General features: G+C 46.5%; 1 protein-coding gene across 1 annotated transcript; it reads left to right on the top strand.

The window, feature by feature from the left end:
- Positions 1-7541: 7541 nt before the first annotated feature.
- Positions 7542-8780, top strand: LOC8026435. The gene has a single exon (XM_040218893.1). The coding sequence runs from the start codon at positions 7542-7544 to the stop codon at positions 8778-8780; it is 1239 nt and encodes a 412-aa protein (XP_040074827.1).
- The last annotated feature ends 3923 nt before the right edge of the window (positions 8781-12703 follow it).

Genomic DNA, 12703 nt, shown 5'->3' with positions numbered 1-12703 from the left:
GGCCATGGTGTGTGATTCAGACGAACCAAATGCACTGTGATCCGGGAAGAAGGGGCAGGGTTAATTTTATTATTCTTTTTTAAAGGGCTATCCAACATTGCACGAACATTTTAGAACAACCTCACTCGTTTCAATTTAGGTCCCTTGTTCGAACTTAAAGGGGCACTCAAGCGGTTTTTGGAGAAGCTACTTTTTGGTGCGATGGCGTTAAGGAAGTGTCAGTGAATGAGTATCTTCAGTTTTAGAAGGCAGAACCGCCTATTGATCACGCAGGAATAAAATACGTGCGGACTCTTTTCTGTACTTGCGAGGACCAATGAAATTATTGTATGTTTGAAAATTTTGGCGGTCGTTGTAAAGTTTCGCTAAAGAAACAATTTTCAGTTCATTTAAATATGTTGAGCATGATAATACGCGATACTGCAATTATCGTTTCACAAACAAAGGACTACGTTTTCTCTTTGCTTTCCTCCGCGGGGGATTGAATTTCCCGTTCCCCAGGGATGCGCATGTATCTCCGGGCGTTGCAGGCCTTGCAGGCCGGTCGGCTCCTTCTATCCGCAAACATGGCGTCGGTGGTGATCGTCGGCGTGGTCAAAGCTCATCGTTCCGCGTAAAAGCGCTATCCTTGACTGTGAATTTTCGTCGTGTCTCGCTATGATAGCCCAGCAGGTACTAGAAGGGGAGATCCACCTACGCGTGCGGTGACGTCGTGGCGGCACTCTCAAGACAGCAGAAACGCCCGCGCCGTCGTGTTTGTTTACTTCGACTACAGCGGTGCTTTCTAAGCATTTCTGTCCTCGAGCATCGCCCGGATTTCTTATTTGGCGCATTTCATGCGTGTGCTCAAGTTCAAGGTATTACTGGCGCGTACCGTATAAAGGATGCAAATTTTCACGCGTTTTCATCACCGGAGAAAAGTGATTAGTGTTAGCAATCCTGAACGCTCCAACGTCTATCTGATCACAAAATCATATTTCTAGGTTGCTATATCGCTGCTAAGATTACATTGTCTTTTATAATCGTAGAAAAGGCGTGTGGCGAGATTTGTACTATTGCAAAGTCGTGTATTAGAGTCGTGATCGTCCAAGACGGCGGACTGCATATTTTTATTTTATTTTTTTCATCCACTGTACCCTGCAAGCCTATCAAGAAAAAATAATAATAAATCTTTAGGCTATAGAAAACTGTCTGTCTATATTCTGTTACGGCATTGAGTAGCAGTGCGTCCCCTTTTTAGAGGGGCCGTTGAAACAGCTGACGGTGGCGTATAGAAGCGGTCGCCGTGCTGACGACCCCCTGCGCTTGTTGTAGTGGTTGCAGGTGTGTGTACGCGCGGCGCAGAGCGGTCGTTCCGGTCGCTCCGGTTGCAACGGACGCAGTCGTAGGTACGCGCTCGTTGCACATGTCTGAACCAGCCTTCCCCCCGTCCTCCCGAGGCGGAAGTCAACGTGGCGACATCGTTTCACGTCACGTATTAGAGGTAACGCTGCGATGTCAAAAGTTGGTTTGGTTACGACTTGCCCCAACCGCAAATCGAAGAACGCCCGAAAAGGTCTGCGTTTCGTCTTCCTCGGAACCCGAACATGACTCTGAAGCGCTGCTATCGTCCACATCGCACGTCGGAGTGGCGTCATAGGAAATCATCCCCAGGTCGGCTGTCCGCCGAAGAATTTCAACCTCTAACGGCGTCAGGTCCTCGAGCGTAGAGAACTCCGCCATGATCGAAGCTCGAATGACAAAGAGGTTCGGCCGATGCGGCTACCTCGATCACTGCGCGACGGAACGTCGTCCAGCGCCATTGGCCCGAGATCCTTTTGATAAGCGTGCGAGGACCAATGAGAGTGGTTTCGTTTTCAGATGCATCCGAGGTTTGGCGGCCTTCAATTATATTTTTATTAGAGAAATAATCACCGTATGACTATACTTTTTGGTTTTTAGGGATACTTAGGGCGTCTAAATTCAGCTGTCATCATCAAAACACGAACTCAAAAACCACTTGAGTGCCCCTTTAACAATGTTGGTTCACGATGTTGCTGTCCGCAAGACGAGCAAGTGGAGAAGAGGGTAGGGCTTTTGAAAGCTCAGTCTTGAAACGTACCAGTCCTTCGTGAAGGTCGGATTCTTTTGTTCAGTTTGAAGGTGGGGGAGAAGGGAAGAGGGAACAAAGGTTAATTTTTGTGTATCTTTTAAGTGACCAATGTTCGAGCTAGGAGGGTACGTTCGATGCCTGGTAACCTGGTATTTGTTGCAACTAGAGGACTCTTTGTGGAAGTTCAGTGATGGCTGTAGGCGGCCTTAGATTTTTTCGTCCATGAGGATTTGTGGAAGCAAAGAAAGTAGCTGAGTTTGAGATGTCCCTCTGTCTGTGTCTTTTCCTTCGACTAAAAGTTTAGTTTTTTTATGCTGCAATCTCGGGCACTGAAAAAAAAAAAAAATCTATCGAGGACCCTACAAAATTAACATTAAAATATGTATCAAAAACGTTAATAATATCCTGTTCTTCGTAAACATAATTATTATTTTAATCCTTTTTGGTGTTTCCCCCCTTAGAAATAAAATTAATTTACCTCACTAAACGAAAGAAAGGAAGGCCGTTCCTTTTTCAGTTCCCGTAAAAACGTAACGAGTTCCCGTTCCAGTTCCACCGATGCAAAATGGAACGGCGGTGTTCCTTCGTTCATCCTAAAAGGAACGTGTTCAGGAACGCAGTTCCGCACAACACTGGAAGAAATGAGTGGATGTACAGGAGATTATGTGGCGCCACACTTTGACAAACCTGGGAACCTCGGAGCTGCATCCGGCTGCTCACGTCGGATCGCCAAGATAATGGGGAATTGTAGTAGACCGTTTCCGCAGCCCGCTAAGCACCCGGATAGCGCTCCGTAATCCGTCACAAGACCTTGAACTATGCAGAGAAGGCTGGCGGCGCGCATGCGCAGATGCGGCGTTTTCTTCGGGGATACCGTAGCGTAGGAGAAAAACGGTCTACTACAATTCCCTAATGACGAAGCTCCCGAATCAAGTACCTCGCTCTTTCGTGCATCATTCTGGGCCACTGACCTCCACTATAAGGGGCTGGATGGCGCATAGCTGCTCTCCGAGCCTGGCGCAAGTAAAGCCACCAGAAGTTCGATGCTTGTCTCGGAAGTTGGGCGTGTGCTGGGCATCCTTGTGCATTCAGACGATATTATGGTCCATGCTTTTTTGTGTCTTTGATTGGGCTTTAACGGGCAGCTCCGCTTCATTTATGATTATTAGAAAACTATCAAGTCCTCTTCAGTATCATATAGGAGGACCCCATGTCCAATATTACGATCTAATTCCGTCTATATATTTAATAAACTGGCTTTCAAATCAGCCAAGTCGCCGAAATCTGCCAACTCTAGCGTGCGACGCGAGGCGCAATCGTCAGCGCAGTCAATGCGACGGAGTTGGAGCGGCCAACGTTGAGCCACTACGTCAGAGGCATGACTACGTAATTCTCACGTTTTGTTTGTTTTCACTTCTCAGAGCGAAATTGAACAATGACTTTGCTTGGTAGAAGAGCGTGTTGCTTTAAGTCATGGACGAAGAAAGAATAAAACAATTAAAACAGGGACAACACAACCACAAAGATGTGGTTGTGTTGTCCCTGTTTTAATTATTTTATTCTTTCTTCATCCACGAACGATGACGTCGTGAGTTTCTCCTCCTGGTGTTGGCTGAACGGCGTCCACCTGATCGCGCTTAACGCGGATGCGCTTGTTTGCGCTGCCCTGTGCGCTTATCGGTCTGTTTTTCCGCTCCCCCTCTCCTCTTTCGGCTTCTCCCCTTCCCCCTCTCCCCCGGGCCATCACCGTCCACGCCTTGCGAAGCGACCTGCCCGCGTCGCGTGTCCTGTCCCTCGCCCCCATGAGCGTCACAAGACCACGTGGTTTGACGTGACGTGGCCATGACTCTGACGGTGCGAGACCAATGTTGCCTGACGCAACCGAAGTTTCGGTTTCGGTATCAGCTGATGTTTAAATTAAGCTTACACAAATAATATTCCACATTTCGCGAATCCGAGGACGTAGAGCTGTTTAGTAGTGCTTTGTGAAATGGAATGACATGCAAGCCTAAATTTTTCAGAATTGAGCGGAGTTTCCCTTTAAAACTCCCGTTCTGAATTAAATCCCGAAAATAAGGCATTTGAACGTGGGACATACGCACACTTGATCAACTAGAATCTCAAAATGTTCACATCGAATGGCTTCCCAGGAGACTTCTCGGGTCCGCATGCGCTGTTACTGATGACAGAAAAAAAATATTAGCACCCTGAGTGCTGTTCGATCCAGCACTCGGAAGAGTTGAAAAGCCCGTCAAGCGCTCACTAACGGGACAAATCGCTTATTTTCGGCGGCTTCATACCTGTCTGCTCAATGCGCCATCCAGGCCCCCTATAGTGGAGGTTAGTGCTCTGCACGGAAGTTCCAGGCGCGTTTTCTACGTCCAGCTTCGAAATCGGGTGGCAAAACAGCGAAAACCAACCGATTCGTTTCTCCGGGACCGCCGTCATCTCCCCACAAATTTGTTTAGCCTCCAATAATGGATATCTTTAATTCTGCAACAGTAACATGACCCATGCAATCAAAAATTAAAATTTGATTACTGTAACACACTTTATTCTCGCGTGTTTTATTCTCGCGATTAGACTACTTCCATAAATCTCTGCATGCAACACGGCGCGCGTTGCACTCTGGGAACTAGTTGGCAAGGGAGGATAGTGGCATGGTTTCGGTTTCGATCGACACGTCGACAAGAGATTATACACAAAGTGTGGACTATAAACGGCCGTTATCTCATGTTTTCTGGCCCCGAGGGCGTCATTTGTGGTCTCTAAACTAACCTAAATGGCCAGACCTCGAAGCTTTACCACAAGCCCGAGACGTATAGTTTGTCTTAACACATGCTTGTTGTAATTTTGTACTTGAGCCTTTCTGTTGGCGTTTCGAGGTATGCGGACGAGCCAGTGCTGGCAATCTCGACGCTCTGAAGCTCGGGGATCTTGCTTGTGTACGAATCAACAAGCTGTAGACACCAATAAGTATGCATACATCGAGCTCGCGCCTTTACATTAGTGTTGTTGATCAGGAAGTTTGTTTGTTTCTGGCGTCCATAGACGAAATAAAACTTTTTGCAAATAATTATTTTTGGATACGCCTGAGTGCGCGAGGTAAAACTCGGGCGCGCCATTGAAAAGCTCAATTATAACACACTTCTTATCTCTTATCTGTACTGACCCGCAGCACTGCACGAAGTGAAGTCCCATCCCGCTTGCATTCCACTAATATTCAACATCGCGTATGCACATAAAGTTATTCGTAGTCACATAGGCACATTTGCACGTACAAACCGTTTTAAAAAAGCAAAAGTCGAGCACTTATGTGAAGAATGTCGCACCGTTCGGCGGAAGTGCGCCGGACGGGCATGAACCCCTATGCGGTGCGCCAAATGAACGAAATTATTCGAAGCGCTTTTGGCGGTTGCTAATGGTTATAATATTTGTTATGTGTTTGCTTTCTTCCTGACCGAGTATGCCGAGATAATTTCAGACACACCGTTCAGGCACAGATCTTGGGCGTCAGGAAAAGCTCGTCCAAAAGGCTTACCGAGGAGTAGGGGACGCTTGTTTGGGCCTCCGTCATAGCAAGCCGATCTCAGTGTTTGCGAAAACTTAATCTTCTATCAGCATTAAATTTGAGTGGAAGATATATGATGACACGAGGAAGACATCACAGTAACTTTCGTGCAGTAGTGAGGTCGAATTTTTTGCGTTTCCTTAAAAGTTCATGCGCCAACGCTGGGCTCGACTTGGATAATCCTGTGAAGATGTGGCTTGCTTTTCGCCCAATGAAGTAACAAGAAGCGGACGTTTGGCAAACAAAATACGTGTAGGGCTCAAGGTGACCAAATTTCAGTTGTAGTTGACTGGTACTAGACGGGATTACTGACATTCAGCTGAAAGACGCACTTGTGGGGTGAGGTGACTAATCTACGTCTTACTACGTTTGTATATGCATGCACAATAGCCGGAGTTTTGGGAACCGAGGAAAGTGCCCCGGTCTTCGTTTTGTATTGCTCGAGAATGAGTGTAGTGTACATTCGTCGAAAGTCAGATAATCGAAAACGCAAGCAGCGCGTTCGGTCGCGGCTTGATAGCATGAGATGAAGCTGCTCAGTCGAAACCGAAACTGAGTGGCCAACTAGTTACCAGAGTGCACTGCGTGGTATTTCGCCGCGATGGGGCGCGTCGGTTTTGGAAGAGGTGTATTGGGCAGCGGTGTCATATTCGCGATCATTTGCGATTTCTAAAGTCTGGAATTCTTCTCTACGGACCATAGAAATATTCGCTGCTACTAGATTTCGTGCAGCCATGAAACCCTCACCTTTCAGACAATCCACTCGAATTTGAATTAAACTACCTGTATTTTCAAAATCAATGTCCATATATTTCTATACTATATTTGGAGTCACAATAATTTTATAAATGAAGTGTAGAAATGAAGTGTAAATACAAGAGCTACTTTGTTCAACCTCCGATGACCTAGGTAACAAAAAAAAAATTAAAGACGCTTACAATTATCTGTAATGCCAAATTGGAGCGCAGCTCTTGAGGAGGAGGAGGGGAGGGTATGCCCCTCCTTTCCACCGTACCGTCCCATCCTCCCCTCCTGCTCCCCTCCGATTTAAGCGAAATCTTTTCGCTAAGTTTGTCGCTAGATGTAGCGAAAATTTCCCTGATAAATTTAGCGGGGAGTTTTTCCGCTAAATCTAGCGCGGAATTTTTTCCGCTAAATTTAATTGGAAAATTTTCAGCTAAATGTAGCAGTAACATTCCCGTGCTAAATATAGCGGGTCTATTTTTCCGCTAAATTAATATTTCCACTAAATTTAGCTGTGAACGTTTCCAGCTAAATTGATGTGTGACGTCACACGTCAATTTCACGTGTGACGTCATTATGGGAAAGGTCCCATAATGCAATGTGCGGCTACGCAGATGCCGACACTTAACTGCCTAAATCTGTGATGTGATTATATGGAGAAGTCGTTTGAGTCCGTCTAAATTCTTTGCATATTGAAATATATTTTATTACACTAGGTCTTTTATCAGTTATTTGAAGATCGAAAAAAGAAAACGGCACTCTTCGTTTGGAAATTTGTTTCGACGTGTTTTTGTCTCAACTCTCTAGCGTTAAAGTGACTGCATAAATCTAGCTCGTCTGCGTCCTTACTTTTCATAATTGCTGTCGCCAATTTGATTCCTGGGATAAGTACGCCCTTTAAACCGTCAAGAATGTTCAACATTTGAATACAAAGAGAAGGCTAAGTACTTGTCAGCAGTTACTGCATTATTTATAAGAACTTGGTCGTACTCAGTAGTTGCACTGCTAATGCGGCAATTTGCGCTCCTGTGCAGGACACCGACAAGGCCTGGACAAGGGGTCAGCACAAATCCGGCTCAAGGAGGTTTGTGGAAAAGATAAAGTGCTCAGCTTTCATGAGACGCCATCTATAACATGGCTGAAGCAACGCTCACAGGATTTTCCAGCTTCCTGGATTGGAAGCTTCTGACATTCCACAAGCCACTGCCCCGTGCCTGTATCTGCGACCTCTGCGGATTAGTGTCGCAGACGTCAATGGTGGCGGTCTGTCTGCATGCCTTCTGCCTCGATTGTTACCAGCGCCTCTTACTCGAGGCTAGTCCTAAATGTCCTCTCGACGCAATGGAAATCAACCCAGACGAAAGCATGCACTTCGTTCTTGGGGATGCCCCGAGAGATAAGCTACTGGTCAGCTGCCTGAACGCTCGACATGGTTGTGACTTTCAAGGACCACTTTTTGATCTTGAAAATCACTTTGTGAAGAACTGCCACTTCCACATGGTGTCTTGCAAAGGATGTGGCGACTCCGTCCTTCGTAACAACGTACTGGAGCATTTGAATGCATGTCGCCTTCAAAATAGACGTGCGGTGTCTGTTGGGACAGAAAGTAGTATTTTAAATGAAAAAGTAAAGTTTTACAAGGACAACTGTGCAGGGGTCAATTCTCCGGCAGCCAATGCTGTAATTTGCGCAGGTGATGACAACGTCAATGTCCTCGTTGAGTCGATGAGAAAGTGTTCCCAGTCTGTCAATGATCTCGAAAATCTGGCAAGGAATCTTGTCGAGTCTGTGAAGCACTGCGTTACAAATACAGACAATGCAACAAACAAAACATCAGGTTTCATTGAGTCGATAGAAAATTGTGCTACGGTAGTCAAAAACATCCATGCTCTATGTGAGAAACTTCCCAATAACTGGGTGGCTACGTGCCTTCGGCCAGGTGATCTTGGCGAAGCGAAACACCATTTTGTATGCAGAAACTTTTATTCGAAAGTGAAATATGCCCCAGCTGGATGCGAAACTCTGTACTATTATCCGGCATGTCCGAAGGGAGAGGTAACACTTAACGGTTACCAGGTTAAGCTTTCGCAAATCTGCAAATTCATCCGAACTCCATATTATAATGATACCTTTGTCAGCTTCAAGTTGGCATTTGTCGGTCAAGCGATAACATCTGGGCTGTCGATAGACATCACACTAGTTCTGATTCACCCAACCGATGCTAGTCTGAACAAAATTCGCCCCCTGTTGCCCGCTGAGCTCTTCGAAACCAGCGATCCTCTAAAAGGATTTGACTTCGAAGCAAACTCTTTGTTCGATGAAGGCTTCGTTGTAGATGATAGGATTGTTTTGTGCTTGGAAGTAGGTAACTGAAGCATCCAACTTTTTCCTTGACCGCTTCGGCAAGTTCACACAGACAGAGCAAATACATGTTTTAACGTTCACAATACTTTTTGTTCCTCAATCCTTGCATCAAGAGCGTTCATTCGGCTACTTTATATAATTGCAGTAGCAGAAAGAGCGAGTGAAATTGCTGGGCATCGTGCCAGTGCCGAAGATAGGAACAGTTGATAATCGTAAGCTTCGAAGCAGCTAAATCTTTGGTGTGGTGAACCGAGTGCTTTGCTAAATCTTGACCCTAATAGGTAAAAAGCATGAACCCGTAACAAGTAAATAAATAGTTTTCACCCGTATCGCTACATGACACAAAAAATAGCTCCACGTCCCGGCGGTAGAAATCAGTGTCTTTCGAAGTTTTCGATAAATTTCAAGAGATCATCGCCAATACGTTTTCAAAGAAACGTCACGTTTTATTGTTACCAATGTTCTTAAGTTCGAGTGTTGCGTACATTTGCTACTGCGCTTGCGTAGTTATTGATAATAATTTAGCTTCATTTGTTGTATTTTTTCAACAGTTTGGCCAATTCATATGAGGAAATTGTTTTCGCATTGTATCGTATATTCATTTGTTCAAGTGTGTTGATTTTTTTTTAATATATATAGTCGCAAAACGTGTGTTTTCTTTCCTTCAGTGCCACTGGAATTTGTAGCACCTTTGAAAAAACAATAAAACAAAGCAGGGACTGTTACTATTCCCCAACTGAAAGCTGATGAGAACCGGCATATTTTCGGACCGGAAAACATTCAAAAGTCGTCCGTGCGCAAGTGTCGACCAGGACTTTAATTTCTAAAGAAGAAATGAAAACATCGACAAGCACGGAACACCGTAGTCTTTTCAGAGGCCTTGGGTGCCCAGGCACGACTGCCATCACATTGGCAGCTCCTTGATTGTTTTTTATAGCGCAAAAAGAACCGGGCCGCGTGACTCCAGTATAGTACGAACGGTTCAGTGCGGTTCTATTGCCCCTTGGTCAGTAAGCTTCTGCACATGCATACACCCCCTCCCCTCCCCTCGCCTTGCTACCCGCTGTCGTCATTTTTGCAAGGTAAACCTCCGGTCAATTAAAATATTCAGCACCTATCTTTTCGCGTATCTCGTCTTTTCGGGCCATTCCGGTTTGAGTATACGCTAGTATGGGTCATAAAAGGCAACCAAGATCAACACCAGCGCGATGCCAATCTATAGACGAATTGCAATTTTCCCAGGTGCCCCGGCCCACGCGCGAGGAGTTGTGGGAGAGACTGTCCCTCGCCTGGCCGCTCTGCCTTGAGGTCGCATTGCCTTGTCGGTTGTCTCCTCTTAATCCTGTTCTTCGATTTCATTACCTATTTTTATCTATTGCAGTGTACTTTTTACTGCTTCCAAGTGTTCCTACTTTCTTCTGCGTGCGATATTTCTTGTATATATATAGTATTCGTCTTTATTTTGCTTTTTTCGACGGGAGTGCCGACGGACATAACGCCGCTTCGCGCGCCGTTCCCCGCGTGAGTACTACCGTTGCTGCGCTGTTACCTGTTCATTTTCGTTCATTTGACCCGCGTGCAGTCGAGAGGAGCCGTTTATAAACACCCGCGCAGATGTCATATTGGTAGGCAGAGTTCTGAATCAACAATCGCGACGCGAGAGCCCAGTGGCCGATTGCGGTGCGGGAGCTGCCCACGCTCGCTTCGTTGACTCGCGCTGTAGGTGCGCCTTCGAGTGCCGATTACTTGACTAAGATACAGAAGGCCGTTTTGCCGTCGCGAATCATTTGTCTGAATACCTGTGAAACTGTAACACCGTCCGGCATATACAACGCTGCGGCGCCTGCCTGACAACTGCACGCAGTTGTCTTCGCCCAAACGCTTCGCAGGACGCTGTCTTTTATAAAGCGGTGCCAGGAATCATGCTCTGCGCTGGCAGTATGATTTTCACAGCCTGGCTCACAGCAAACTGTACCACCGGGCATGTTGCTGCTGAAGGTGACCTAAAGAAATAAAATACCTTGAGCTGACATCTTGACGAGAGAAATAAAATTATCGCAGCAACTACGAGTTTCAAGATAACTGTCGGGGTGACAGCACATCTCTGCACTTGAAAAAGGGTGTTTGCAACTGACAACCGCTTAGCAGATAGATTAAGAAGGCATACCATAAGCGCATACAAGCCGTGACGTTGGGTCACCGGCGGTTGCGAAGGGCTCGCACCGCTGCGCGCAATTTGTCAGGCACCGCAGTGTTGGAGATGACGAACGGTGTTACGGCTTCGCACGCAATCGGACAAATGATTCGCGGCAGCATTTCTCTGAACTTAAAAAAGGGCGTTGGCTACTGACAACCACTTAGCAGATAGATTACGAAGGCATGCCATAGGCGCATTCAAGCCGCGACATTGAGCCGTCGGCGTTTGCGAAGGGATCGCGCCGCAGCGTGCAATTGTCAGGCACCGCAGCATTGCATATGCTTCAGCTTCGCAAACTTTGGAACAAGCGGTTCATGGCGACAAAGAGGCGTGCTGCATCTTGGTCAAGTAAGCGCCACTCGAAAGCATACGCTGCGAGTCAACGGAGCGAGCGCGGGCGGCCAAATCACAGCGGCGCACTCGGCTATCGCGTCGCGATAGTTGATTCAGAGCTCTGCCTGCCCATCTGACATGTGAGCGGGTGTTCAAAAACAGTTTCTCTCGACTGCACGAGGGTCAAATGAACCAAAATGAACAGCTAACAGCGCGACAGGAATCGGTAGCAACGGTAGTACTCACCCGGAGAACGACGCGGGAAGCGGCGTGTTGTCCGTCGGCACTCCCGTCGAAAAAAGCAAAATAAAGACACAAATACTATATTTATACAAGAAATATCACGCGCTGAAGATAATAGAAACACTTAGAATCAATAAAAGATACACTGAAAAAGATAAAAATAGGAAATGGAATCGAAAAACAGAAGATTAAGAGGAGACGAGTGACAGGGCAATGCGATCTCAAGGCAGAGCGGCCAGGCGAGGGACAGTCTCTCCCACAATTCATCGCGCGCGGGCCGGGGCGCTTGGGGGATTTCGCAAAAGGTCTATTCTGACGGGCGGAGGTAAGTTGGGCTGCCCTTCATTTGTAGTTCAAAGACAACTCCCCAGGCGGCGCTCGCTACTGTAAAGGGCTTCACCCTATGCCTACCGAAGACAACATAGATTTAATAAAGTCATTGGGTTTTAGAGACAGCGAAGGGAGAGTGGATTTCAAGACTGTAGAGATTACCAAGCAAAGATTAAGTGAATAGTGGCAGAAATCGAGAGAAAACTAGGTATTTTCTTAATCACTGATGGCAAGGGGGTTTCATAGCCTCACTTTCTTTGCACTGCGGAGTGAATATAGATTTCACATTTAAATATTCTAAGCTTAAATGGTAAAACAAAATGGCTAGGTGGCGTAAGCTACCGCCCGATCCAAAGGACTCAGCCGTATTCATCCATCCATCCATCCATCCAGGTTCATTGTCACCGGATGGCGTCCTAGGAGAAACTCTCGTAATCGTTCTTTTTTTTACGCAGTTTGTTTCTAATACTATTCTTACGACGTTCTGAAAAACTTCGAAGTGTAATTTTGTCCTTTCCCTGCGGTTCGATTATGCGCCGCTGATTCACGTCTATGCCCCGTTTCACTTCAAGTCAGACGATCCAATGGAGCTTATCAAGCGCCGCCTGCCGAGGCCGCGGTCCGCGATCCAGCCAACTACAATAGAGATCAGTGCCTAACTCGCTTAAATCGGCGCCGAACAGCCCGTGACTCCAGCTCACTTCGAGAGCCCGGCCTGCATGCGCAGCCGCGAGCATGCAACGCGTTTGTTCCGGAAATATTCTGCGCCATCTATGAGGAAAAGGCTGCGAGGGGAACGCGATAGCTAAACATAAACATATAAACTCCC

Source organism: Ixodes scapularis, unplaced genomic scaffold, assembly GCF_016920785.2.
Source record: "Ixodes scapularis isolate PalLabHiFi unplaced genomic scaffold, ASM1692078v2 PGA_scaffold10__122_contigs__length_95168666, whole genome shotgun sequence".
Taxonomy (NCBI): domain Eukaryota; kingdom Metazoa; phylum Arthropoda; class Arachnida; order Ixodida; family Ixodidae; genus Ixodes; species Ixodes scapularis.
Note: the sequence above shows the minus strand (reverse complement) of the source record. Positions and strands in the feature narration are given on the sequence as shown.